At 30.0% G+C, this 26259-nt stretch overlaps 10 protein-coding genes across 15 annotated transcripts; 4 read left to right on the top strand and 6 right to left on the bottom strand.

Annotated features, from left to right (window-relative positions):
• Positions 1–84: 84 nt before the first annotated feature.
• Positions 85–1643, bottom strand: LOC128387108 (uncharacterized). 2 transcript variants are annotated; one of them, XR_008324960.1, is made up of 3 exons: positions 1199–1643; positions 694–797; positions 85–625 (listed from the first exon to the last, which is right to left on the bottom strand). XR_008324960.1 is itself a non-coding variant. In XM_053346268.1 (3 exons), exons 2-3 carry the CDS (start codon positions 841–843, stop codon positions 284–286), a joined length of 492 nt encoding a protein of 163 aa, XP_053202243.1. In that variant the 5' UTR covers positions 844–1087; positions 1199–1628; the 3' UTR covers positions 85–283. The 2 variants fall into 2 exon arrangements, 1 of the variants encoding a protein (XP_053202243.1); XM_053346268.1 differs by having other exon boundaries at positions 694–1087; positions 1199–1628.
• Positions 1644–1873: 230 nt separating this feature from the next.
• Positions 1874–2795, top strand: LOC128387099 (uncharacterized). Its single transcript, XM_053346255.1, has 2 exons — positions 1874–2107; positions 2177–2795. The coding sequence occupies exons 1-2, from the start codon at positions 1958–1960 to the stop codon at positions 2579–2581; spliced, it is 555 nt and encodes a 184-aa protein (XP_053202230.1). The 5' UTR covers positions 1874–1957; the 3' UTR covers positions 2582–2795.
• Positions 2796–2896: 101 nt separating this feature from the next.
• LOC128387119 (uncharacterized) lies at positions 2897–3899 on the bottom strand. The gene is made up of 2 exons (XM_053346283.1): positions 3454–3899; positions 2897–3389 (listed from the first exon to the last, which is right to left on the bottom strand). Exons 1-2 carry the CDS (start codon positions 3601–3603, stop codon positions 3048–3050), a joined length of 492 nt encoding a protein of 163 aa, XP_053202258.1. The 5' UTR covers positions 3604–3899; the 3' UTR covers positions 2897–3047.
• Positions 3900–4974: 1075 nt separating this feature from the next.
• LOC128387071 (tyrosine-protein kinase JAK2-like) lies at positions 4975–6739 on the bottom strand. The gene is made up of 3 exons (XM_053346222.1): positions 5798–6739; positions 5420–5717; positions 4975–5356 (listed from the first exon to the last, which is right to left on the bottom strand). Exons 1-3 carry the CDS (start codon positions 6723–6725, stop codon positions 5035–5037), a joined length of 1548 nt encoding a protein of 515 aa, XP_053202197.1. The 5' UTR covers positions 6726–6739; the 3' UTR covers positions 4975–5034.
• Positions 6740–6865: 126 nt separating this feature from the next.
• LOC128387080 (uncharacterized) lies at positions 6866–8186 on the bottom strand. Its single transcript, XM_053346234.1, has one exon. The coding sequence runs from the start codon at positions 7906–7908 to the stop codon at positions 7273–7275; it is 636 nt and encodes a 211-aa protein (XP_053202209.1). The 5' UTR covers positions 7909–8186; the 3' UTR covers positions 6866–7272.
• Positions 8187–8390: 204 nt separating this feature from the next.
• Positions 8391–9386, bottom strand: LOC128387091 (transmembrane protein 147-like). The gene is made up of 4 exons (XM_053346242.1): positions 9229–9386; positions 8953–9146; positions 8743–8870; positions 8391–8665 (listed from the first exon to the last, which is right to left on the bottom strand). The coding sequence occupies exons 1-4, from the start codon at positions 9303–9305 to the stop codon at positions 8489–8491; spliced, it is 576 nt and encodes a 191-aa protein (XP_053202217.1). The 5' UTR covers positions 9306–9386; the 3' UTR covers positions 8391–8488.
• Positions 9387–9464: 78 nt separating this feature from the next.
• On the top strand, positions 9465–11007 carry LOC128387129 (uncharacterized). 2 transcript variants are annotated; one of them, XR_008324963.1, is made up of 3 exons: positions 9465–9666; positions 10292–10395; positions 10470–11007. XR_008324963.1 is itself a non-coding variant. In XM_053346293.1 (2 exons), exons 1-2 carry the CDS (start codon positions 10246–10248, stop codon positions 10806–10808), a joined length of 489 nt encoding a protein of 162 aa, XP_053202268.1. In that variant the 5' UTR covers positions 9802–10245; the 3' UTR covers positions 10809–11007. The 2 variants fall into 2 exon arrangements, 1 of the variants encoding a protein (XP_053202268.1); XM_053346293.1 differs by lacking the exon at positions 9465–9666 and having other exon boundaries at positions 9802–10395.
• A 137-nt stretch (positions 11008–11144) lies between these two features.
• On the top strand, positions 11145–13220 carry LOC128387335 (GDNF-inducible zinc finger protein 1-like). 2 transcript variants are annotated; one of them, XM_053346511.1, is made up of 4 exons: positions 11145–11416; positions 12157–12409; positions 12469–12687; positions 12778–13220. In XM_053346511.1, exons 1-4 carry the CDS (start codon positions 11336–11338, stop codon positions 12876–12878), a joined length of 654 nt encoding a protein of 217 aa, XP_053202486.1. In that variant the 5' UTR covers positions 11145–11335; the 3' UTR covers positions 12879–13220. The 2 variants fall into 2 exon arrangements, with proteins under 2 accessions (XP_053202486.1, XP_053202494.1); XM_053346519.1 differs by lacking the exon at positions 11145–11416 and adding an exon at positions 11625–11825.
• Positions 13221–13993: 773 nt separating this feature from the next.
• On the bottom strand, positions 13994–24694 carry LOC128387316 (uncharacterized protein DDB_G0283357-like). Of its 3 annotated transcripts, none has more exons than XM_053346500.1 (8): positions 23906–24694; positions 20244–21026; positions 18347–18624; positions 16844–16986; positions 16604–16750; positions 15374–16527; positions 15123–15304; positions 13994–14163 (listed from the first exon to the last, which is right to left on the bottom strand). In XM_053346500.1, exons 1-6 carry the CDS (start codon positions 23921–23923, stop codon positions 16088–16090), a joined length of 1809 nt encoding a protein of 602 aa, XP_053202475.1. In that variant the 5' UTR covers positions 23924–24694; the 3' UTR covers positions 13994–14163; positions 15123–15304; positions 15374–16087. The 3 variants fall into 3 exon arrangements, with proteins under 3 accessions (XP_053202475.1, XP_053202470.1, XP_053202466.1); XM_053346495.1 differs by having other exon boundaries at positions 15237–15304; XM_053346491.1 differs by lacking the exon at positions 13994–14163 and having other exon boundaries at positions 14488–15304.
• LOC128387346 (uncharacterized) lies at positions 14529–15038 on the top strand. Its single transcript, XM_053346531.1, has 2 exons — positions 14529–14678; positions 14754–15038. The coding sequence occupies exons 1-2, from the start codon at positions 14529–14531 to the stop codon at positions 15036–15038; spliced, it is 435 nt and encodes a 144-aa protein (XP_053202506.1).
• Positions 24695–26259: the final 1565 nt, after the last annotated feature.

Raw genomic sequence — 26259 nt, 5'->3', positions numbered from 1 at the left:
TCTTTTCTTTTCTGATCTTTAATCGATCTATTCCATCGATTCTCTTTCTTTCAGAATAATAAGTTGATTGGATAACATTTGCAATTGGAATTTGAATTAAAATTTTATTCTTGTATTTATGGTTTTTGGACACAAGATCAAAGTGGAAATGATTAAAATACAATAATGAAAGAAAATTCAAGTTAAATTGTTGTTGAGAGAATAGAAAATGTTACGAAAAATGGAATTGAAATCAAATTGAATATTCAAGTGTCCAAATCATCAAATCGTCGAAAGAGTTTGATTAACACCAATTGGTTCCTCCATTCCAATCCATTTCGACCTTGGAACTTTTTTCTTTCTCTTGTTCTTGTTGTTGTTGTTGTTCTTCTTCTGGTTCACCTGAATCTCCATTACAATGATCAGTCTCATTATTCATTTCGTCCTCAGTCATAATATCGATCATTGGCCAAACGAATACTTCAGAGTCTTTATCTTCGGGTGGTGATGATTTTCCCTTCTCTTCGATACTCCAATCAACTTTAGAAATTGACTTGTTCAGTTGCGAATCTTCCCAAGAAATATTCGAATCAATGACAGATGATTGTTGTTTCTCTTCACGAATTATAACCGATTTATGAGTTTCCTAATAGATAAAGAACGAGAATTATTAATAAGAAGAAGCAAAAAAAAGAAAAAATCATTTAAACTCACCAAAACAGCTCTTTCACTTTCGGAGATTATGATGTCATTAATTAGACTTTCAAAGGTTCGAGTTAAATTAACCAAATCTTTCAATTTGATTGCTTTAATTTCCTCTGATAAAATATTCCAACCAATGATTTTTTCGGTAACAGTAGACATTTTGATCAATTAAGAAAATAGAACAATTAACAAATAGAAAAAAAGATAAAAAGAAAAAAAAGAAAAAAGGTAAAAGATGAAAATCAAGTGAAGATCAAGTAAAAGGCTTGAAGACGAGGAAGCGAATGACGATCAACTCAATTTCCACCCTCTCTTTTTTATACCCGAACCAGAGGTTCATGGTGAGTGGAATTAGGAGGTTCGATGTAATAATAATTTGTCACTTTCTAAGAAATTTACCCAACTAATGATCATTTAAACAGAGAGAAAGAGATGAACAAGTGAAAGAAAAAGAAAAAGAACAATTTAAACGTTGATTGTTAGACACACAAAGACATTGACACATTCTAATTACCTTATTTTTATTAACTTTTTGAGTTGTTGATGAATATTTGGCTTCATTTTTGTCATTTCTAATCATTTCAGACTCAGACATTTTCTCCTTTATCCAATTATTAAAGATGATGACGGAGTCAAACAGATGAGCAGAATTGAGATGGACGCTGGTAGAGCGAAGAAACTCAAGTAATTAAAACTATTTTCTAGAAAATTAATTAAATTACAACAATAAATAGAAAGAAAAAGATTTAAAATTATCTTAAGAGAATTGAGAACAAAGTAAAGAAGAATAGAATTGATTTATTTAGGAGAAAAAGGAGCTTCCTCTTACTGCTTTTGCAGTGTGTCAACTAACATTTTTGTTAGAGGGCTGATTGAGATGAAATCTCAGGGATCAGCGGCGGTTTTTTTAACCGTTGATTACATCTATTGCTCAGGCAATTGTCTAACGAGATGCAAATATATACACAATAAAGAGAAATGGTCATCCAACGGATGTGGCAACAATGGTCACTCCTTCAAGTATTATCAATGTCCGGAATATATAAAAAGAGTTGCTAAAAAATTGGAACAAATTAATTACAATTATGACAACATAGTATTACCAGAGGAAAAAAGAAATTAATAGAACGATTCGCTTCATCGTCTTCAAGTCTTCTACTTGATCTTCACTTGATCTTCACTTGATTTTCATCTTTTACCTTTTACCTTTTTTCTTTTTTTCTTTTTTTCTTTTTTCTATTTGTTAATTGTTCTATTTTCTTAATTGATCAAAATGTCTACTGTTACCGAAAAAATCATTGGTTGGAATATTTTATCAGAGGAAATTAAAGCAATCAAATTGAAAGATTTGGTTAATTTAACTCGAACCTTTGAAAGTCTAATTAATGATATCATAATCTCTGAAAGTGAAAGAGCTGTTTTGGTGAGTTTAAATGATTTTTTCTTTTTTTTTGCTTCTTCTTATTAATAATTCTCGTTCTTTATCTATTAGGAAACTCATAAATCGGTTATAATTCGTGAAGAGAAACAACAATCATCTGTCATTGATTCGAATATTTCTTGGGAAGATTCGCAACTGAACAAGTCAATTTCTAAAGTTGATTGGAGTATCGAAGAGAAGGGAAAATCATCACCACCCGAAGATAAAGACTCTGAAGTATTCGTTTGGCCAATGATCGATATTATGACTGAGGACGAAATGAATAATGAGACTGATCATTGTAATGGAGATTCAGGTGAACCAGAGGAAGAAGAACAAAAACAAGAGAAAGAAAAAAGCTCCAAGATGCTAATCAAACTCTTTCGACGATTTGACGTTTTGGACACTCGAATATTAAATTTGAGTTCATTTCCATCCTTCATAACATTTTCTTTTCTCAACAACAATTCAACTTGAATTTTCTTTCGTTAATTTATTATAATCATTTTCAATTACCGACCTATCAATCAACACAACAACTAATTCATTAACACCAATTTGAAAAGCATTGATCGACCACAATCGATCTTCTTCTCTTCTTTTCTGATCTTTAATCGATCTTTTCTAATCTATTTCATCGATTCTCTTTTTCTCACTGCGAAAGCAGTAAGAGGAAGCTCCTTTTTCTCCTAAATAAAATCATTGTTTCTTTCAGAATAATAAGAGGATTGGATAACATTTGCAATTGGAATTTGAATTAAAATTTTATTCTTGTATTTATGGTTTTTGGACACAAGATCAAAGTGAAATGATTAAAATACAATAATGAAAGAAAATTCAAGTTAAATTGTTGTTGAGAGAATAGAAAATGTTATGAAAAATGGAATTGAAATCAAATTGAATATTCAAGTGTCCAAATCATCAAATCGTCGAAAGAGTTTGATTAACACCAATTGGTTCCTCCATTCCAATCCATTTCGACCTTGGAACTTTTTTCTTTCTCTTGTTCTTGTTGTTGTTGTTGTTCTTCTTCTGGTTCACCAGAATCTCCATTACAATGATATGTCTCATTATTCATTTCGTCCTCAGTCATAATATCGGTCATTGGCCAAACGAATACTTCAGAGTCTTTATCTTCGGGTGGTGATGATTTTCCCTTCTCTTCGATACTCCAATCAACTTTAGAAATTGACTTGTTCAGTTGCGAATCTTCCCAAGAAATATTCGAATCAATGACAGATGATTGTTGTTTCTCTTCACGAATTATAACCGATTTATGAGTTTCCTAATAGATAAAGAACGAGAATTATTAATAAGAAGAAGCAAAAAAAAAAATCATTTAAACTCACCAAAACAGCTCTTTCACTTTCGGAGATTATGATGTCATTAATTAGACTTTCAAAGGTTCGAGTTAAATTAACCAAATCTTTCAATTTGATTGCTTTAATTTCCTCTGGTAAAATATTCCAACCAATGATTTTTTCGGTAACAGTAGACATTTTGATCAATTAAGAAAATAGAACAATTAACAAATAGAAAAAAAGATAAAAGATAAAAGGTAAAAGATGAAAGATGAAGATCAAGTGAAGATCAAGTAAAAGGCTTGAAGACGAGGAAGCGAATGACGATCAACTCAATTTCCACCCTCTCTTTTTATACCCGAACCAGAGGTTCATGGTGGGTGGAATTAGGAGGTTCGATGTAATAATAATTTGTCACTTTCTAAGAAATTTACCCAACTAATGATCATTTAAACAGAGAGAGAAAGAAAGAAAGTAAAAGGAGAGGCAAAGAAATTGACAAGATCATGAGAAAAAGAAGATCAATGTTTATGATCATGAGAAAATCTTTAATCCTTTTGTTTTTCTTTAAACAATCAATCGAATACCAAATCATTTGAATATTCCAATTGTTGAATTCTCTTTAGAATAAACTTTCTAGGCGATTGGACCTTTGCTAATGTTAGAATTACTTTAATCCCTTTTACCCACAACCACAAAACTTTCCCAGGTAAACAATCAATTGAAACCCAAATAATTTACTAATTCTCTGCAAATAGATGATTTTCTATTCTCGTCAAATAATTAACTGATTGGCACCAAAAGCCAATACAATCAAAGGTAAAGGGGCAGATTAACTCATAACTATGTTATGTTATTACAACTGTTAAGTCTTTACGAGTTTCTGGACTGATTTACCTAATTGTCGATTACTTTGGTTGATTCGTGATTCGATTGATTCGATCAGAAAATACTAACTCGATTTTCGAAGTAATAATCCAAAAATCTCATGAAAAGGACGTGCAAATCTATTTGATATTTATGGCTGTTTAGGACATTCTATTTCGAATGGCTAAATCATCATAAAGTTGGTCAACCAAGAGATGACCATTGATTAAGTATCGGTTGTTGCGAGTGATGGTGATGAACTGATGTCGTTAAAGTTAAATTGTGACAACACTTGAGGGGTTTTGTTAACATGAGAAGGTAAGTTAATCATTGATGATCCATTAAACTTTTTCTTTTGGATTAATTTACAAAATTAATACAATTAAATGTAATCAATTTCTGTTAGACATTAACATTTGTGTCTCTTCATTACCATTAGACTATTTTAACATTGATTATTACCAAGGAGAGAGATTAAAAATTAAGATTAGGTTGATAGCTACGAAATACAATACGAATTAAATAATTTACATTTTAGATTCAATTGTTCATTAGAATCGATTCAATTTTGTTTTCGGATTTAAGTTAATTGCTTTTAGGTTGATAAACTTATTTTCGGTCAGTTAATTCAGTTCAATCTTTCTGTCTATATTGGTTGCAAAATTACAAAAGTAATGAAAATGATTATTTAACATGAGACAATTAGTGTAGAAACAGCAAATGCTTTAGTTAATTTAGTAAAAATTGTTGAACAATTAATTGTTAATGTTTCAATTGAATCTCGTTACAAATTTTAGCAATTTCGTTTTTGAGTTGAGTGAAATTAGGACGTTCTGATGAGTTGATTTTCCAACAATTAACCATAATTGCCCAGAATTTATCGGTATTCGGAATTCCTTTACCAGGTTTGCTTAGAATTCCTCCTCCTTCTAGAAATTTAAGTAAATCAGCAATTGAATTCGGATTAACTGGATAATCTGGAATAGCACCAAGACTGAAAAGTTCCCATAAAGTGACACCAAAGCTCCAGACATCAGATTTATGAGTGAAAATGGGATCATTTCTGATCGATTCGGGCGCGTACCTATTAGGATGAAATATATTTCGGTTAAATTTTTAATCAATCTAAATTGTAAATCAAACTAACCATTTAAATGGCAAATAACGAGGAGTTCTGACAAAATAAACATCCTCTCCTGGTCCAAGTGATTGAGCTAAACCAAAATCTGATATCTTTACAGTGTCAGTCGAGGACATGAGTATATTTCGAGCGGCAAGATCTCTATGTACGATCCTCATTTTTTCAAGATATTCCATTCCAGAGACAATGTCATGAGCATATTTTTGCAATGGTATCGATTTCAATTCATTAGGTTCTAGTTTACGAAGAAATTTGGCCAAAGATCCAAGTTCCATGAATTCCATGACTAACATTATCTCAGGATCTGAAGGAAAGAAATAAAAGAGAGTAAAGTAAATTAAATGAATAAAATCTCGTACATGTTATTACAATCACCGAACTTGCCTTTAACTATTCCAATAATGCTGACGATGTTTGGATGAAATACTTTGGTCATTATTTGGAATTCACGTTCAACATCAGTGATGATTCTTTGACCATTACGTTCCTTTGCTCGTCGGTTAATTCGCTTAACGGCCACAAAATTATTCGAATCAGCAGGATAACGAGCTTTCAAGACTTCACCATAAGCTCCAGTTCCCAAAATGGCTTCTCGACCATTAAAAGTCTTCACTATTTGAAGACGATTAACCGGAATGACCCAAGATGGATCAACTCTCTTAGGTTTACCATCATTGATAATAGGTTGTGTACCTTTCGATGAAATTGTCCATAATGATGGTGAGTTATCATTACGATTATGAACTACAGTCTTAAGATCATTTAATTCGCTGTAGTTTAATTCAATTTGGATAATTTGTTCCCACAATTCATTAGGTTTTGGTCTATCACATGGATCTTGAGACCAACACTGTTGAATTATTTTCCAAATTTCTGATGGACATGATGGTGGACAAAGAAGTTGATAAGCAAATCCATTCGGTTTTCGTCCAAAACTAAAAATCTCCCATAAAGTTATACCAAGAGCAAATATATCGTCTTCGACTGTTGGACCACCTTGAGAATCGAAACGTTCAGGTGATAACCAAAAACAATCACTAATTTTATTGATTTCCTTTGAACTTCTTTCACGGATCCGTATGAGTCCATTTTTGGTGGCATAGAAAGTTGAACATTTAATTAATCCATGGGCAATTTTGGCCTTCGATAGAGCGTCAAGTATTTTGACAACATATAAAGAAACTACCAACAAACCTTTGATTGTGGTTCGTTTGCGATTCATGATCAAGTAATCATCTAGAGCGATATCACCATCACTCGATGATTTGATCAGATCACGAAAAAGTCCACAAAATTTAGAGAAAACACTCATTCTGTAATGAGAATTGTAGTCAATACACTAAAAGAAAAAGTTAAACAGAGACAATACAATTTAATCAAATCAGTTTAATCGGGAGATGATCAGAAAAGCAAAAGGTTTAAGCAAAATTGGAAAGAGCAAAAAGACAATACTTTTAATTGGTTCGTTTTAATCGTTTTAATTTAATCAAGATTTTCATCTAAACAATTTAGACAGAAAAGAAAATGGAAATGTTTCTCTTCAAATGATCAACAATCGATTGGGGACAAAAAGAACACCAATCAAATTAAAAGCACAATTAATCACAATGAGATTCCCGAAGCTCCAAATCCTGATACTTGTTGTCGTTCTGGTTGTGCTAATTGTGTTTACCTTGATTATGCCAACAGATTAGAAGATCATTTCAAAGATGGAGGAATCAAAGCTCAACAGCAAATTGACCAGTTAATTGATGATCCGAATATTAAACAATTCATCAAGATGCAATTAGTAAATAGTAAGAGTAATTCACATGATCAACGATCATCTCTGAGTAACAATTATTGTGTTGATGATACAATTACAATGTACTCTCATTACTGTATTCAATTGCTAATGATGAATTAAATGTACCATAGGCACGATTATATGATTCAGTTAACGATGATTGTGAGTGTCGTTGATTATTGTGATGATCAGGTGGTTGATTGTAATTAGGATTATTCTGATTAAATTGAGCTCGTTTAAGAAGTGATTTAAGACATTTCCTAATGAAGATGTACAAATGAATCGCTGATATGAGAAGAAGTAAATTAATTATAATACTAATTGATAGAAAAATGATTCCATTGATTGTATCAAGTAGGATAACACGACAATCGTCAAAGGTGCAATCACAAGTTATTGATCGAGTGTCAATACAATTAGAACGTAATTGTCGCCTCCAGATAATCAGATCTAAAGTTAAATAGGTTTTACCGATTATGTCAATTGTATCGAGACAAATGAATGATAATAACAATCGAGGTTGAAGTGTTGTTGATGCTGGAATCCCAATTATTGATAATCCAACGCCGGTGATTGTGATTAAACCAAATAACCAATGATTCCAGGCCAAGCACAATCCAATTAACGATATCAATGAACTAAATACTGACCAAACTAGAATTGAATGTTGTAAACAAATCCATTCACTTTCAACTAAAATCCAAACCATTTTGTTGATTGTTGATTAAAATCAATTATAGAGATTGGGGATAATTGATTACAATTGGAAGAGGTTAAATTGTGACAACACTTGAGGGGTTTTGTTAACATGAGAAGGTAAGTTAATCATTGATGATCCATTAAACTTTTTCTTTTGGATTAATTTACAAAATTAATACAATTAAATGTAATCAATTTCTGTTAGACATTAACATTTGTGTCTCTTCATTACCATTAGACTATTTTAACATTGATTATTACCAAGGAGAGAGATTAAAAATTAAGATTAGGTTGATAGCTACGAAATACAATACGAATTAAATAATTTACATTTTAGATTCAATTGTTCATTAGAATCGATTCAATTTTGTTTTCGGATTTAAGTTAATTGCTTTTAGGTTGATAAACTTATTTTCGGTCAGTTAATTCAGTTCAACACGTGTATTCATTTGTGGATTTTCACGTATTTTGAGCAACAAATTTAAACTCGTATTTGGTTTGTTGATGAAAAAAGTTAATTTAACACAATAAATATTGACAATTCTAAGGATATTTGTTGCAAAATTACAAAAGTAATGAAAAATGATTATTTAGCTTGAGACAATTAGTGTAGAAACAGCAAATATTGAGACCAAACATGCTTTTAACATGAAGCTTGACCCTATTAATGATTGACCAATAAAATAAGCAATTAACACGATGAGGGGAACTTTATTGGATCCTCTGGACCAGTTCCAAATGAGTGTACAAGCACAAATACTTTGGATCTGAAATATAACAATTAGTAAATAGTTTGATTAGTTATAATATAACAACACACACTAGACAAGATTAATCAACTTACCAAAGTGATATTGGCTTCCATTGCACTAATTATGTGCCTCCAGTCAAATTGCATCGATCTAGCGTTTACATAAAGATCAATTACACGTGTTAGAAGAGATTCACCGAAACTCCATCCGACAGCAACACCTAAAAAATTGAAGAAAAGAAATTTAAAATTCCAATATGACATTACATTAACAATTGAAAATAAAGTGATTGACATATTTACCTAAAATTTTCACCTGAGCTAAACTGGCTTTCTGTTGTTTCATAAGAACATAATAAAGGCCCAAACAATCAATTGCTTGGTCGAAAAGAAAAGCAGGAACTGAAAGTGTTGCCATAATTAACAGTTTAATTATTTGTGTAATTATGTAAGCGAATAGAGCAAAGGAACACCGGTAAATTGATCCATATTCAGACCTGGAAATTGGAGTTGATTGAATAGAAGACAAAAATTAGTCAAGACAATGAATCGAGTGTATCGATGGTACAATATACTTACAGTAGAGTGAATTTGTACACGAAAAACAGCGGAACAAATATGAGAGCAATACAATTAATAAAATAGTAAAAACTCATCGTGATAATTTAATTTAATTGTTCGGAATAAAAAAGTAAATAAAAATTTAAGATGGAAAAGGTTAAAGTGAAGTGAAAATAGTAACTAATTGGCTATTCAACGAGCGAATAACAGCCAACACCATCTGGTGGAATAGAAAAACACTTCCAATGAATTCGATTTTTGGATTAATCGCCCTGAAGGTAAAACTAAATGAATGTGATTAAATTGTTTGGTTTTCTTTAATTATTTAACTTATGAAGAGATTTTAATTAAAATTTTTCCCAATTTTACTGTGATGTTTAATATGTACCTGGAAAGAATTTTAGAATTTGATGTGATATTTAATTTCTTGGTGAGAAAAATAAATTAGTTTAATTGGTAAGTAAATCTTGTAAATCATTGACTATTTACCTCCTGCTGTTGTATTTTATTTGACAATCAAAGTGATCGTATTTTAATTTAGATCATTTTCGACTTTTTCTTTGATCACTCTACGGGTGAGAAAGACTAATTAATTGCCTCTATTAGTTGATTAGAAGAATTTCTAGTCTGTAGACTAATAGATGTAAAGTGAGAAAGAAGATTTTTGTTTGGTTTTCTCATGATCATAAACATTGATCTTCTTTTTCTCATGATCTTGTCAATTTCTTTGCCTCTCCTTTTACTTTCTTTCTTTCTCTCTCTGTTTAAATGATCTTTAGTTGGGTAAATTTCTTAGAAAGTGACAAATTATTATTACATCGAACCTCCTAATTCCACCCACCATGAACCTCTGGTTCGGGTATAAAAAGAGAGGGTGGAAATTGAGTTGATCGTCATTCGCTTCCTCGTCTTCAAGCCTTTTACTTGATCTTCACTTGATCTTCACTTGATCTTCACTTGATTTTCATCTTTTACCTTTTTTCTTTTTATCTTTTTTTCTATTTGTTAATTGTTCTATTTTCTTAATTGATCAAAATGTCTACTGTTACCGAAAAAATCATTGGTTGGAATATTTTATCAGAGGAAATTAAAGCAATCAAATTGAAAGATTTGGTTAATTTAACTCGAACCTTTGAAAGTCTAATTAATGATATCATAATCTCCGAAAGTGAAAGAGCTGTTTTGGTGAGTTTAAATGATTTTTTTCTTCTTTTTTTGCTTCTTCTCATTAATAATTCTCGTTCTTCATCTATTATTAGGAAACTCATAAATCGGTTATAATTCGTGAAGAGAAACAACAATCATCTGTCATTGATTCGAATATTTCTTGGGAAGATTCGCAATTGAACAAGTCAATTTCTAAAGTTGATTGGAGTATCGAAGAGAAGGGAAAATCATCACCACCCGAAGATAAAGACTCTGAAGTATTCGTTTGGCCAATGATCGATATTATGACTGAGGACGAAATGAATAATGAGACTGATCATTGTAATGGAGATTCAGGTGAACCAGAAGAAGAAGAACATCAAGAAGAACAAGAGAAAGAAAAAAGTTCCAAGGGCGAAATGGATTGGAATGGAGGAACCAATTGGTGCTAATCAAACTCTTTCGACGATTTGATGATTTGGACACTTGAATATTTAATTTGATTTCAATTCCATTTTTCATAACATTTTCTATTCTCTCAACATCAATTTAACTTGAATTTTCTTTCATTATTTCATTTTAATCATTTTCACTTTGATTTTGTGTCCAAAAACCATAAATACAAGAATAAAAACTTAATTCAAATTCCAATTGCAAATGTTATCCAATCAACTTATTATTCTGAGAAAAGAGAATCGATGGAATAGATTAGAAAAGATCGATTAAAGATCAGAAAAGAAAAGAAGAAGATCGATTGTGGTCGATCAATGCTCTCAAATTCTATTCTGTTACTTTACTTTGTTCTCAATTCTCTTAAGATAATTTTAAATCTCTTTCTTTCTATTTATTGTTGTAATTTAATTAATTTTCTAGAAAATAGTTTTAATTACTTGAGTTTCTTCGCTCTACCAGCGTCCATCTCAATTCTGCTCATCTGTTTGACTCCGTCATCATCTTTAATAATTGGATAAAGGAGAAAATGTCTGAGTCTGAAATGATTAGAAATGACAAAAATGAAGCCAAATATTCATCAACAACTCAAAAAGTTAATAAAAATAAGGTAATTAGAATGTGTCAATGTCTTTGTGTGTCTAACAATCAACGTTTAAATTGTTCTTTTTCTTTTTCTTTCACTTGTTCATCTCTTTTTCTATTGCTACTTGTTTCTCCATTTTCCATTCTTTGTTTTCTCTTCTCTCTCCAACCTCAACCTTCTCATCTTCCTCCTTCTTCTCTTTCTGCTCTTTTTTGTGAATGCTTGATTTCTCTCTTGATTGAGAAATTTATTCTTTTTCTTCATTTTCTTCATTTTCTTGTCAAATTTTCTCTCATCTATCAATACCATGTTCTTTAATTGAGTGAATATTTTTCTCCGAGTTATATTCACGTCGCCATATTGGCCTCATGGTTTAGTTATTCTGTCCTTATGATTGGTCTTTCTCGTTCCTTGCTCTTTCCTGTTCTTAGAGGTGGGCCACTATATCGATGATGATCATGTTGTCTGTTTATATGAGACATCGATTTCTCTTACTTTTTGTCTCTCTTTTTCTGTTTGTAAACATCGATTTTTTTTTCTGAAAGTATTGATATTTCATCATTATCGATGTTTGAATTGTTAGAAAATTTAAAAATCGTCCACCTCTACTTGTTCTTCATCTTTCCGTTCTCATTCTTCAAGTTGCTTACAAATTTCTCTATCATTTTTGCTATCTATTACTCTCTTGAGATAAATTGTTACTACTTAATTTTATCGTTCTTGTATTCATCTAAATCAAAATATTTCCAATTTTTTCTTTTCAGGTTAAAGACTCAAAAGACTCGAATTCAACTATGAATGGTCCTGGTGACGACAAAGCCTTGGATTATTCTGCATCAACATCAACTAGCATCGGCAGTAACGATGCACGTTTTCTTGACGATAGTGATTATGAAGGTGTTCAAATTTTATTATCCATGAGAAGTAGAGTTTTCAACTGTAAATGTGGTGAATATCTAGATTCCATTAAAACCTGGAGTGAACACCAAAGAATATGCTCTGAATCGACGGAGAAAAGTAAGCCATATTTTTCATTAAATTCTTATTCATTAAAATTTCCTTTTTTCTTATTTTAGCCTCAGCTCACCGTGAAAAATGTCAACTTTGTAACAAGACATTTTTGACTTGCGTTGCGTTAAATATTCACAGTACAAAGAAACACAATAAGAGGAAAATCCGAACTGACTCTGTGATGCATTGTCCATGTGGTCAAAGTTTCACAGCCAAATGGAGGCAAAACTGTGTCCACAAACTAAATAGTCATGGACGACATTGTAAAGCATTTAAAGAACGAGGTATTATTATTATAACTTTTATTACATGTATTATTAATGAAAAACAATGTAATCAAATTGATTAACATGAATATTTCTTTTCTTTTTCAGAGACTCAATGTTCAATCTGCAAGAAGGGCTTCATCAATCGGAAGAGTCTCGAATATCATGGACTAAAGGCTCATAAATTGGCAGTGCCAGTCAATAGTTAAAATGATCTGCAATCAGTTTAAAGTTTGCAGGTGAATGTAAGGTGTTTGAAAGTGTGTATTTAACAACCAATTCTCTTTTTACCCTTTAATTAATGACAACAAAATGAATGACAACAGGTACTATCAGGACTTGGAACTCTGGGAATCACATAATAATTAATTAATCTGCACCTTTACCTTTGATTGGAATCACTTTTGATACCAATCAGTTTATTATTTGAAGAAAATCATCTTCTGTAAGTGAAGGATATTAGTAAATTATTTGGGTTTCAGTCGATTGTTTACCTGAAAAAAAGAAACAATTTATTAGAAAATAAAACGAAAAATCAACAACAACAAAAATGTATTCTTATTTTGTTAGAATACTCATCTAATATTAATCAGCTTAAGATTTAATTCTACAGCTGATTATCTAAATAATCCACTTGAAGTTATCACATGTTCAATAATTGAACAGTATTAGTCTGAAAACCACAAGACCAGCGATTCAAATCACAGCGAATCAACTGACCACAAAAAAGTGTTAATTGTGATCATATTGATCGCTAATCATCATCCTAATTAATCAGAAACAGAAACGATTAACTCAAGACTTTCATTCAAGTCTTTTCCCCAGTGAGACTTTAGTATTGTCATTAAGTAATCATTTAGACTCTCAAATAATATTTATTTTCCTAAAGATTAGATTTAATTGTTATATTTACATTGGGTGATTGTTGATTGAAGCTTTCGGGATATTTGACATTCAATTGTGTTGACAAAATAAACATTTTAAATAAATTAACTGTTGCATAGTTACAAATATAAAGAATACAATTGATTAGATAAATTGTCATTAATTAAGAAGGACAAAGACAAATATTAGGCGTATTTTGATTTACAATGTATTTAAATTGTTCTAAGATGATTGTGGATCATGTGAATTACTCTTACTATTTACTAATTGCATCTTGATGAATTGTTTAATATTCGGATCATCAATTAACTGGTCAATTTGCTGTTGAGCTTTGATTCCTCCATCTTTGAAATGATCTTCTAATCTGTTGGCATAATCAAGGTAAACACAATTAGCACAACCAGAACGACAACAAGTATCAGGATTTGGAGCTTCGGGAATCTCATTGTGATTAATTGTGCTTTTAATTTGATTGGTGTTCTTTTTGTCCCCAATCGATTGTTGATCATCTGAATAGAATCGTCTTCGAGACTTGATTACAATCAGTAGATTGCTTTTCGGTTTAAGTTCAACAAGAGATGTAAACATATTGTAATTTCTCATAATTAACTATTTAAAGATAATCAAAGAAATGGAAGATTAAAAATTAGTTTTCTTAGTTGAAAGTTAATAGTAAATATTAGAAATCATATTGGACTTTAATCAATAGAGAAACTATTTGATTGTTCAATGAGAATTATTAATATTTGATGAAGAGAAAGAGTTAATTGAGTTGTATTGTTTTTCTTTCTTGTTTACATTTACATTTCTTTTCTCATCATCTTCGCAATTAATTTGATTCTTATTTAATTAATTCTGCTCCTTTTCCCACTCACTCTGATTTTCTCGTTTCAAATAAAAGAGAGGATGAGAAATGTTTCGATCATCATTCGCTTTCTGACCTTCAATTGATCTGTTTGATTTTAGAATTTAAAATGTCTCGTTTTGTTGAACAAATTTTTGGTTGGAACATTTTACCTGAAGAATTAAAATCAATCAAATTGCAACAATTGGTTGATTTGTCTCGTACTTTAGATCGATGGATAAGTGAAATAGTTCTCTCCGAATATGAGAAATCTAATCAGGTGAGTTGAATTTTCGTTCTGATTCTTCTGAATCTCTCGACTAATTTGTACATTTTTTTATCACTTTTTTTTCAGAAAACCAATAAATCATCAGGTTTTCGTGCTAAGAAACCACAACCACAACCAAAACAATCATCTTCTGCATCACACAATACTAATTATAACACCAATTACGAAGAAGAGGAAGAAGAAGAAGGAGATCGAAACAACGATCAATTGGATTGGAATAGTGAAGAAACTGGAATAGTTCAAGGCGATCCATGGGATTATCCAGACTGGAATATAAGTGCCACTTCGGATAATAATCTTTCTCAGTCACCTGAAATCCTCTCTGACCCAGACGATCTTCGATGGGATTAATTCGTTTCCACTTTCGTTTTAAAACTAAAATCTTAAATCTCCATTGAACCTTCCAATGATTCCATTCTCTTAGATTTCTCTTACCGATTCACCTGAACCTCTCCACTTATATTAACCAATCTCCTTTAATTTGATTGTAAACCAATAGTATTCCTACTTGATAGTCCAGAAAAAAAATAAACAATATTCATGATTTACCATTTGAATTTAATCAACTCGATCTTAATCCATCTTCATAATGTCATTGAAAATCAGTTCTCCTTAATCTGAGAGAGAAAAGATAGAAAAACGATTTGAAATTATGAGAAATTCTCCTGGAGATAAAATCAACAAACCTTTAATTTAGCAAAAGCAGTTTAAAAAACAATTATCCACTAATTAAACCGGAATTAAACAATTACTCTATCAAAGTTGATTCTTAATTTTGTTTACAAAAAAATTGTTTTGATAACATTAACCGAAGACAGAAACCGTAGCGGCTCCGGGTCGCAATCGAAAAGCGCGAAATACAAAAAGTTTCAGTGATTGTGAAGTTTTCTTAAGATTTTGATCCAAAGCTCATTTAATTGTTTTAATTGTTTTTATTGACAATATAAAAAAGCACAAATTAAAATGTAGAATTGAATTTATAATTATTTACAATGAGAAAAATAAGAAAGAAAGGAAGAGAGAGAGAGAGAGAGAGAGAGAGAGAGAGAGAGAGAGAGTAAAAAAGAGTCAAAATCACTGGTGATGAATGAGAAGATGATGAAGATGATTTATGAAGAAAAATTCAGATTGGCTGTTGATTTGGTATCAGCAACAATTAACTTGATTATTTCAAGTCTAATCAAAACATTGAGATGATAATGAGGTGATAATTGGTATTAGAAATGTGGGCAAACAAAAAATATAATTACACAACAATTAGATGGAAATCATTGATTTTAGAGTAACAATTAACCAATTGCAAGGAGATGATTAAGATAGAAAAGCAAAGAAACTAATCAATTGTTGTTGTTGTGCATTAATTAATCTTTAAAACTTAACAAACTTTTCCCCAACATTTTCTAGAGACCAAATAAGCCCAATAATCCACTGTTGATCCCTCCTAATCCCGACATACCCCCAGGGCTTCCTAAGCCTGTTAATGAGGCGAAATTTAAACTTGGTAATCTTCCTGAAAGAAGATTAGTTAATCTAGTACGAATTCCACCGAAACTTCCAGAAGATGAGGATGAAGATGTCGAAGGATTTGAAGGACCACCACCAATTCCCACCATCGATCCAGAAGATGAAGGATTATGATGAAGATGATTTCCCTGGAGCTTTGGACCAGCAAAGGAGGGAAAAGTGTTACTCATGGCCATGGCCATTCCTTTCATTGGATTATAACTCGACGAACCAGAACCAGAACCAGATAAGAACCCAAATGAGCCCAAACCCGAAAGTGCACTTGACATAAGTGAACCATAACCTTTGTTTTTCTTGTAATTATTTTTTTCCATCCCTATGAGAAAGAGAAATGAAAACAATGAGAAAAATTAACGAATTTTGTTCAAACTGACCAACTGATGACCATTTACCTAAATCTCCTGAATAAGGTTGCATTCCACCAAAATTTAAAAGCGCATCGGAGTCAAAAGTCATATCACCGAAGCCCGTGAAATCATCAAGTCCAGTGTCAAGTCCACTTGTCGCTGATGGACCAAAAAAGTCACTTGGATTGTAGCCTAAAAAAATGTTCATTTTGAAGGTTAATCAACAATAACAATTAGAAAAGGATGATTGTAGATTAAGTTAATCAAACAAAAAGAGATAATTACTTGGACCAATTGGATCAGCTTCATTTGTACCGTAAGGTAATGAATCAGATGAAGCAGCTCCATAAGCTGATCCTAATCCATCATCATTAACTGTTGGTTTAATCAATTTTCCCGTTGATCCCATCGGTTTAATCAGACCATTTCTATTAATAGTATCAATCAAAATGAGAAGGTAAAAAAATTAGATGAAATTTGAAAATAACAAACAAAACAATCAACTCGATGATCAGGGTTAATTGAAGGGACTAGAAAACTGAACTACCGTAAACAATTAACAGTTAAACAAGTAAATAAAGTAAACAAGCAAATAATCAACAAAATAATTGAGATAAATTGATTACAACTGACAAAATAACAACAGTTAACTTAAAGTTTTTCATTTTACAAATCAAATTAAGCTAATTGTCTGAATATAAATCGAGTGATGATAGTTGATTGATAATCAAAGTTTCCAATTGAATTCCAGTTAATAGTAATTCATTTAACCCAGAAAACTTAAAATAAGACAAAAGTGAAAGACTAAGACTCATAATAATAATGGAAAACTGTGAACTTGTAATAAAAATGCAGATGAAGATGAAGATGAAGATAATGATGATATAAGGGAAGAGAATTAAAGGTTAAATCATTGACGATGATGAAGAAGATGATGATGATTGACCTGAGGTTTTCTATTTGAGGAAACAATTGACGAAGAGACTGAAGAAGAGAAAAGAAATTAACAATAGATCGACCTGGAAAGAGAAAAAAAAGTTCTAACCTTTTCCTTTTGTTCTGTTGTTGTTATTCACTGGTTAACATGAATAATAACAATCGAAAGTGGACTCAATTTATTTTAGATTGTGAGATGATCAAAATTAACCAGTAACATCGATAACAATCAACTTGATTCTCATTCAATTCAATCACAATTTACTATTGATATAACTCTCTCTCTCTCTCTCTCTCTCTTTCGTGAGACCGGAAGGTTCATCATCATGTTGATTATTTTAACGGCAACTAATCAACAATTTAGGTCAACAAAATATTTATCTAACTCATTCACTTAACTCGTCAATTGATTGTGTATTATAAGGGCATATACCTTTTGTTATTGATTAACTATTAATATTGTTAAATTGTTGATTAAAATAGTGATAGACTGGAAGACAAGTTCAGGGTAAAAAAAACCATTACTTTGATTTAGATGAATAAGATTGGGAAACAATTTAATTGTTAATAATACAACTGCTACTACTATCGGCAATCAATACGATAGACAATCAATTGAAATTTTTTACACTTGACATTTAACGTTAATAACAATCAATGGACGGAGAGACTGAGAGAGAGACATTTACAATTAGTAGATTAACCTTTTTTTTTGTAACCCTTATAGTTGAAATTTAATCAACTATTTTTAAGTTAATTGTTGCAAGGGTTTGGATTAAACGAGGTTGTTAATTGTTATTCTGGTTAATTTCAAGTTCAATTCAGATAATTAATTAATAGTTGGTCACTTACCCAATTCCATCAGATGGCTTGAGATTTGATAGGAAACCATTAGATGATCCCATTAATCCTAATCCTGGTAATCCACTTGATCCACTATTAAATCCTCCTTGGATTTTATCATAATTAAAAGCATAATTAGGATTACCTTGATTACTGTTACCATTAAGTTGATTGTTGTTTTTATTCACGGTGTTGACATTGTTATTATTGTTGGTATTCATGTGATGATTATTGTTAATTGGATTACTATTAATTGAGTTAATTGGTCCTTGATTAAATCGTTGATCCTGATGAAAAAAGATGAGACATAAAAATAGACAATTAAATTTGAGAATTGAATTTGATTTACTTTTCTGTATTTTCTCACTGTTGATTGTAATTATTTAGCTAAATTGTATTCAAATTGATGAGAAAAAAATGATTAACTCAATTTTATCACTAATTATGTTTGATGAAATGAAAATTTCATCAATTTATCATCACTAATCAACTTTAATTATCAGAAACTTAATCAACAAACACCAAACTGTTTCCCATGTTGATATAATAATTGAAACTAATTCAATTTAATTGCTACCATGTCCTTGATTATGTAAATAACAAATGAAATTAAATCACAATTATCTGGTTAATGATTAACTTTTTTTTAAAGGTCTCAAACAATTAATCAAATCTAAATAATCAAATTCACTTTTGTTATTGGTTAAAAAAATATCTACAACTAAATTTAGGAACTAAATTAATTCATGATTAGTTAACAATAAACTGACCATCAACATCACAAATATTTTAATCATAATTCAATTGTTATCAATATAATAACAATTTAGCAATTATCCTTTCAATTGATGGACAACAAAAGATTTAAATTGTAATCATAATTTAGTTAATCATAATAACAATCAAAAAAAAAGGTTAATTCATGAAAAAAATACTGTTTAGATTCATTAGTCTTAACAATTAACTTTGATTGTTGTCCAATTTACAATATAAACTATCATTATCATCTTATTTAGATTCAGTTAAATCAGGAAACAATCAATTGATTTACTTTAACAATTAAGAAAGAAAAATTTTATTAAACTAATTGTATCTTTAATCCAGTTGAATGTATCGTTTCATTAACTTAATATGTTGTTAAATTAATTAACTTTCCAGTAAGTTAATTGTTTTTGATTGTTGTTAAATCAGATTGCGTGATTAAAAAGTGATAACATGCAATCAGTTGGTTAAAATTTACGATGATTAACTAACTACTATTTATAATGATCGCAATTAAATATCAGAATGAAAAAATTATGTGTCCAATATGATCAAGTTAATCCCTTTGATAAATTAGCAACAATCATAATCATCCTTAATCCTGATTAACAATTGAATTGGGGTTAATTTTGTTAAATTGTAACTTTTAATTTAGTTTGTTTTTTGCATCTTGACAAGTAAACAATAAGTTGTAAAAACAAATTGTTAATTGTGATCAATTTTTTCATCTTGATTGTAACCAATTTAAATTGTTTCAAACAAAAAAACTTAATCAATGTGTCTCTCCTATTTTTTTTTGGTCTAACAAAGTTAATTGTAATTAAAATTAGATCTAATTTAAGTAACAATTTACTAATTGGTTTGGAGAAGCAAAGAAAAGAAAAAAAAACTTTGTTTTAATTGTAATTAACTTTTTGTTTCAATTGTAAGTTGATTGTTTCATGATAAGGTATGTAATTTAATAGTGATTAAGGTAATTGATTATATAAGACTAACAATTTAATCCTGTGAAAGTGATTAAAAAGTAAATGGTAATCAAATTGTGTTACGATCATTTACAAATTAACTTCTGAATTTTACCACAACTCGTGCTGATTAAATTTCAATTTAAAGGTAAACAATTAGTTTGATTGTTTCTATTTACCTGATTGTAGTTTTTATCGAATCCCTGGAAACCGGTGGGCCTAATTGCACCATTGTAACTGTTTCCTCTTTCCGATCTAATTGGTTGAGAGTAGCCATTACCACCCACAGAACCCACTCCACTTGGACCATTTGCTTGATTGTTAACGTTAATTGGAAAGGGAAAAGTTGATTTATGTTTACCCGATGAATCTGAGTTTGATGAAATGATGGAATTGGGATGAGTGTGATGATGATGATGATGATTAAGTGGCGAGTGGTCAAAGGAAGGTGATGAAGATGAAGATGAAAACAATGGTTTCTTAGCGGTTCCCGAAGATTCTGACCCGCTGTTATAACCCATGTTACCATAGCCTCCGCTGTTTGATCCTCCAGAGCCCACAGAACTTGTCAAACTAAAGGTATTGAATGGATGATCTCCATAAGATGATCCACCACCTCCACCACCACTTCCACCCACTCCAGTGTTTAATCCACTTGAAGGATAATCATAATTAGACATATAATTACTGTTACCACCATGATAACCTCCACCTCCATTACCCATGTAAGAGGGTTTACCTGAAGGACCAGATGATGAGCTTGGTGATGAATAAGATGATGATTTGTCTCCACCATCACCACCTCCAGGTAAATCACTTGGATTATTTTGATTACGTAATTTATTTGTCACCAATGGGACTTTGATGTAAACAATTTGAATCTTTTTACTTTTATTAATATCAGTTGAATCCTCGATCGACCCATAACTTATCAATGGTAAACACAAAACTAATAACGTTATCTGTTAATTAGATGCAGAAAAAATTAGTTAATTGTTGTTACTATGATTCACTTTCAACTTCATCAAAGAGACATGATAATTAATAAACCAAGAGAGAGATGCTATTTTGATCCCCTTTAATTGTTACTATTAACATTTAATTATCTCCTCTAAAAAATGTATTGATATGCTCGATATGATATTAATAGTGATTAACAGTGATTATCATTGTGAAATTGATTGAAAATATTAATCATACAAAATTATCAATAATTATTAGCAATCATCATCTTAATTATTTTTCATAACTTGATAACTTTGATTGTCACTATTTTCATTCATTAAATTGTATGAATGATTTGATTTCTGATGAAAAATAAAACTTTTTTTTCACAATTTAATGTATCTATTAACAGTTAGAGGTTAATTATGTTTCTTGATTGTTATATTTAACATTGATACAACATTGATGATACTTGATGATGGTTATTAAATCAAATTGTTAACTTGATCTATTTCTGTTGATTAGATGTTATCAACATCTAATCATCTTGATAATGATGACAACTCCATAGGGTTAACTATTAATAAATCAGATTGAAAAGTTATCATCAATTTTAATGATCACCTTAAAACCTCAAAACTGTCAATAAATTGTTTCAAATCAATTGTCGTAAATATCATTAACAGACAAACAAATCATCTCATCACAATTAAAGGTAAACAATCAAGTTAATTTTGTCTATCCTTTCAAGTTCATCGTTACTTTTTTCTTGATTAATCACAATTGATTAAATTGATTGTTGATGATAACCTTTTTTTGCTGTTGATGTTTTTGATTAACTTAATCCTTTGTTGTCTGTCACCAAAAAACAATCAACACGCAAACACAAAGACGATAATCAATTGATTGTGATTTCAAAAATGATCTAATCCAATCAGCAATTTAGCAAAAAAAAAATTCATTATGGACAATTAATTGTAACCAAAAACAGAATCAATAATATTAGAAACAAACAAAAAAGTCGCTAATTGAATAAAGGTAAATATTTAACGATCGCAACAATTAAAACAACCACCAACGAAAACAATAACACTCCAAGTGACCAACAACTGACCATTGATACAGATTAACGTTAATCTATTATTACATTCATATTATTTATCATCGTATTGTTATAGATAATTATTGTATCATTATTATCATTGTAGTTATTGTATTTGTTGTAATACTTTTGATAAACTGTTTGTTATAAAAAAAATACAGGTAAATGAAACAACAACAAGTATACACATTGAATCAACCAGGTATGAAGATGAGGATGAAATGAAAAGTAAAGGGAGAGGAAATGATGATGATGATGATAAGAATTGAAATTTTCTGTTGATTTTAATTGTTAACAGTTATTTTTAACAGCTTAACGTGGTCCAAGATTAAACTAATGACCATAAACGATGTAATTTTCATGATACATTTTGAATAATAACTTGACCAGCACTCGGAATGATTCATTTATTATCATTTGAATATTTTTATCATTCAGTTTTTTTTTCCAGGTGATAATGGTTATCATGATAATTAAGATTATCATTGATTGAATCTTTTCTAAGCTTCCGGAATAAGTTTATCAATTAGATTAATGATAATTAGTTAATCGTAATAGTGAAAGTTTCATTATATAATTTTAACATTATCATTGTTGTATTATTAGCATCCTGCTAATTAACGTTGATTAAGTGACTCTCTTTTGTTACTTAGTGTCTCTCATGTTAATTGTTGATGAGTTTGTTTTAATTAGTATTATAACAATTAGTGTTGTTGATTATTTAATTTTCTGGGAAAAGGTTTCATTACTTTTGAAATTTTCATTATTCTTCTTGAGTGTTGATTGATGTTTTAATCTGATTTTGGAAATGAAATGTTGTAAATTATCACAATTAAAGGGTTAATCTTGATTATGATGAAAGTTTTTTTCACATATTTATAGATTTGATTGATTAATTTTTCAATGATTGTGATTGATTAAATCATATTGTATAATTTATTTACTATAAATTGAATTGAATCAACGAGTTGAGGTATCATCATGTTGATTGTTACGCTGTGTTTTACAATCAATTTGTAAATTGTTTGCATTCGGTGAGGTACAATCAACATGATAATGCATAATAATTAGAGGCTTAATCATCAACAATTGTAATGAGCAATTGTTTTCAATTGTTGATTAAAATAGTAAGTTGAGAGAGAGAGAGAAAGTGATTAAAGTTATGATATTGTTCATATTCATGGTAATGAGAATCAAGAATAAATGATTACCCTGAGGCTAAAGAGTCGAATTTTTTCAGAATTATTCTTCTATTCTTTTTTTTATTCTTTTCTTTTACAAAAGTTCTAATATCTTCTTCAGGTGATGAGAACTTAGGGAGGAGTAGGAGGTGGAAATCGAGGGAAAATATTATAAGGAAGAGATTGTGATGTTAAAATTAGATTAGAATTTAAATTCGAAATGGAAAATAATAATTCTCTTCTTCTTTCCGCTCATTGTTTCCTGTTAATCATCGTGTTGATTGTAAATCACTTAAATAGTATCATGATTAACTTGATAATTTGTGAACTAATCAGATTGAAGGTGATCAGTGTTGATTTAGGGGAAAAGTTTGTGGGTTTTTAATTGTATCAGCATCGTAAACACAATTAGGTGTATCCTTTGAATTGTAATCAAATTGTTTGACAATAATCAACATTTGAATTGCTTGATTACTGCTTATGATTGATTAACTTTTGAAATGTTGCAAATTTTAATCCAACATTTGATTATTTTCCTAATGTAGTAACAATTAAAGTGATCAATTGATTGTGAGAAGGTAAAAGTTGATTAATCAAAAAGGTTTCAACTTACTTGAGATATTTGTAACATTTTTGTTTATCCAATTTGAAAATTTGTATTCACAGACAATTAGATTAATTGTTGTTAATTACATGAAGGGACACAATCAAATTAAAGTTGGATGATCCTTCACACAAATGATGAAAATGATTAAGATGATTGTTAATTGATTCCAAATGAAGAAAACTTTGTTCGAAGAAAAAAAAAGTTGTTAACTCGATCGACTCTGTGATTGAAATGACGATTGTGATGATTCTGATTCTGATGAAGACGAAAACGATGATGAGGATGCTAAAGAGAGAGACGAACTAAACTCTCTCGTGGTTGTAGGAAAAAAAATTCGCTTCGATATATAGAGACCATTCGTAGTCTTAGTGGGTCAGTAAAGGGGAAGGATGAAGATGATAAGAAAGGGTAAAAGTAAGAGAAAAGATGATAAACTAATCCACCCCCAACACTAAACTTGATCATCTTCATCTTCGCACTTTCTAGCTCATCCTTTTCCCTCTCATCATCATCACCAACTCACCGCCTTCTTCTGGTCATCATCTTGCTCTTTCTATTCTTCTTTCTTTCTCATCATCTTATTTATCATCTTCATCACTTTTTCATCTTTCATACAATCTACTTTCTCTCTCTCCCTCTCTCTCTCTCTCATCTTTTGTTACGAATCCTCTAGATGTTAAATCAAGACACTAAACAAAATGGATTAAATTGAAAATCAATTGAATTTAAATTATCGTATAATTTTTACAATCACTTGGATTAACAAACTAAACAAAACAAAAACGAGTCCACATTTTTTATTAACAATTGAATCTTAATCCTAGATTTAAATCATCAACAGTTAATACAACAGATTAAGCTTTAAATTTTGACAACAATCAACATTTTATCAATCACCATTATCATCATCGTCCATACAAACACCCGATGTGGTAATATATTGATCAGATAATCATCTCTATCTAAATATAATCCAATCAAATCTTAATCCTGGTATGTCAATACATGATTAAGCTAAAAATAATAACAGTTAATTGTGATACTAATCACAGATTGTTCAAAACTAAACAGAAATTAATGAGATAAACAATTTAGCTTCTGTATTGATATGATTACACTTAATTGTTACATGGTTAAACTTTCACTCCAATTTAGATTGAGCAAATTGAATATCATCCGATTTATTAATATATATATAATAAGTATCAATCTAATTTGATACAATAATATTCACAATTAAATGGTAGAAAAGGTAAACAATTAACAAATAAAATTGGTTAATTGTTATAACAAGAATACGTTAATCAAAGTGATTTAAATTCAAAGTCAGAGGTTGATCTTAAAAAAAAAATGATGAAAATAGTTTTTACAACTTTATAATAGACATGATGATTAGTTAATTGCTATGCAATTGAATTAAATTGTTTCAATAATCAACTGGTAGATGTAAATATTGATCCTGATTGTGATTAAGGTTAAATTGTTAAATAAAACTGGTAAAGTTTTATGATAAGCATAATAAGTTACCCAATTAAATTGTAGATGTAAAATTGTTTGTTGTGAAGATTGATGATGATGAGAAACAAGAAAAATTATGTGAACATGATAATGATGAGGATGATTAAGATGAGAGGATGAGGATGATGGCGGATTAATGATTAAAGAGACAAGGATTGGTCAGTTTTAAGACACAATAAGTAAAGTGCATTGAACTTGATCATTGGCTCGTTAATTCAATTGACTATTTATCCTTCATTCATGGTTATTGTATATTCATTGAGAGAGAGAGACAAGATTATGATGAGAAACTGATTAAACATCAGTATATATGATTAACTAATCATCATCATAATGGTTCGTGATTTAATATGATTACATAACACACACATACACATACACTGGTTATGGCAACAATTATAATTAGTAAATTGAATTCTCATTAAATAATAACAATTAAGCAGCAAAAAAAAAGCTCAATCTAGTCAGAAAAATATATTTACTTTTATTTGAAAACAAATTGTTAGTCAATCTTTTTTTTTCATTATAATGATTCTGTTGATTTTAATCACAATTAACTCTCACTCTTGAATCTTTTTTTAAATTGTTTACAAAATAATAACAATTTAAATTTATGCACTTACTGCTATTAAAATGATTACCTTATATGTGTAACCATGATTAGAATCAACAAGAATGATGATCAATCCAATAAATAGTAAAATTCAAACTGTGGACTTGATGTAAATCTTGAATCGTCCATTGAATTATTGATTATTATTATATCCGATTGACCAGCAAGTCTCCTCTCTCTCTCTCTCTTGAGTAGTGGTCAAGAACCATAAAAATAAACAACACGCTGA

This window comes from Panonychus citri, unplaced genomic scaffold (genome assembly GCF_014898815.1).
Source record: "Panonychus citri isolate SS breed McGregor unplaced genomic scaffold, ASM1489881v1 Contig00002, whole genome shotgun sequence".
Classification (NCBI taxonomy): Eukaryota; Metazoa; Arthropoda; class Arachnida; order Trombidiformes; family Tetranychidae; genus Panonychus; species Panonychus citri.
The sequence above is the reverse complement of the archived record's forward strand: the minus strand, read 5'-3'. Positions and strand labels throughout refer to the sequence as shown.

Excerpts from the sequence above, each read along its gene's own strand:
- LOC128387108 (XM_053346268.1), bottom strand. The coding sequence starts at position 843 with ATGTCTACTGTTACCGAAAAAATCATTGGTTGGAATATTTTATCAGAG. Across the intron at positions 626-693 it reads AAAGTGAAAGAGCTGTTTTG|GAAACTCATAAATCGGTTAT; the intron begins GTGAGTTTAAAT and ends TTTATCTATTAG.
- LOC128387099 (XM_053346255.1), top strand. The coding sequence starts at position 1,958 with ATGTCTACTGTTACCGAAAAAATCATTGGTTGGAATATTTTATCAGAG. Across the intron at positions 2,108-2,176 it reads AAAGTGAAAGAGCTGTTTTG|GAAACTCATAAATCGGTTAT; the intron begins GTGAGTTTAAAT and ends TTTATCTATTAG.
- LOC128387119 (XM_053346283.1), bottom strand. The coding sequence starts at position 3,603 with ATGTCTACTGTTACCGAAAAAATCATTGGTTGGAATATTTTACCAGAG. Across the intron at positions 3,390-3,453 it reads AAAGTGAAAGAGCTGTTTTG|GAAACTCATAAATCGGTTAT; the intron begins GTGAGTTTAAAT and ends TTTATCTATTAG.
- LOC128387071 (XM_053346222.1), bottom strand. The coding sequence starts at position 6,725 with ATGAGTGTTTTCTCTAAATTTTGTGGACTTTTTCGTGATCTGATCAAA. Across the intron at positions 5,718-5,797 it reads CATTATTGGAATAGTTAAAG|ATCCTGAGATAATGTTAGTC; the intron begins GCAAGTTCGGTG and ends TCTTTCCTTCAG. Across the intron at positions 5,357-5,419 it reads CGTTATTTGCCATTTAAATG|GTACGCGCCCGAATCGATCA; the intron begins GTTAGTTTGATT and ends TCATCCTAATAG.
- LOC128387080 (XM_053346234.1), bottom strand. The coding sequence starts at position 7,908 with ATGGTTTGGATTTTAGTTGAAAGTGAATGGATTTGTTTACAACATTCA.
- LOC128387091 (XM_053346242.1), bottom strand. The coding sequence starts at position 9,305 with ATGAGTTTTTACTATTTTATTAATTGTATTGCTCTCATATTTGTTCCG. Across the intron at positions 8,871-8,952 it reads AGCTCAGGTGAAAATTTTAG|GTGTTGCTGTCGGATGGAGT; the intron begins GTAAATATGTCA and ends TCAATTTTTTAG. Across the intron at positions 8,666-8,742 it reads TGGAAGCCAATATCACTTTG|ATCCAAAGTATTTGTGCTTG; the intron begins GTAAGTTGATTA and ends GTTATATTTCAG.
- LOC128387129 (XM_053346293.1), top strand. The coding sequence starts at position 10,246 with ATGTCTACTGTTACCGAAAAAATCATTGGTTGGAATATTTTATCAGAG. Across the intron at positions 10,396-10,469 it reads AAAGTGAAAGAGCTGTTTTG|GAAACTCATAAATCGGTTAT; the intron begins GTGAGTTTAAAT and ends ATCTATTATTAG.
- LOC128387335 (XM_053346511.1), top strand. The coding sequence starts at position 11,336 with ATGTCTGAGTCTGAAATGATTAGAAATGACAAAAATGAAGCCAAATAT. Across the intron at positions 11,417-12,156 it reads AAAAAGTTAATAAAAATAAG|GTTAAAGACTCAAAAGACTC; the intron begins GTAATTAGAATG and ends TTTTCTTTTCAG. Across the intron at positions 12,688-12,777 it reads TAAAGCATTTAAAGAACGAG|AGACTCAATGTTCAATCTGC; the intron begins GTATTATTATTA and ends TTTCTTTTTCAG.
- LOC128387346 (XM_053346531.1), top strand. The coding sequence starts at position 14,529 with ATGTCTCGTTTTGTTGAACAAATTTTTGGTTGGAACATTTTACCTGAA. Across the intron at positions 14,679-14,753 it reads AATATGAGAAATCTAATCAG|AAAACCAATAAATCATCAGG; the intron begins GTGAGTTGAATT and ends CTTTTTTTTCAG.
- LOC128387316 (XM_053346500.1), bottom strand. Across the intron at positions 16,987-18,346 it reads AAGCCATCTGATGGAATTGG|AAATGGTCTGATTAAACCGA; the intron begins GTAAGTGACCAA and ends TACTATTAATAG. Across the intron at positions 16,751-16,843 it reads AGCTGATCCAATTGGTCCAA|GCTACAATCCAAGTGACTTT; the intron begins GTAATTATCTCT and ends ACATTTTTTTAG.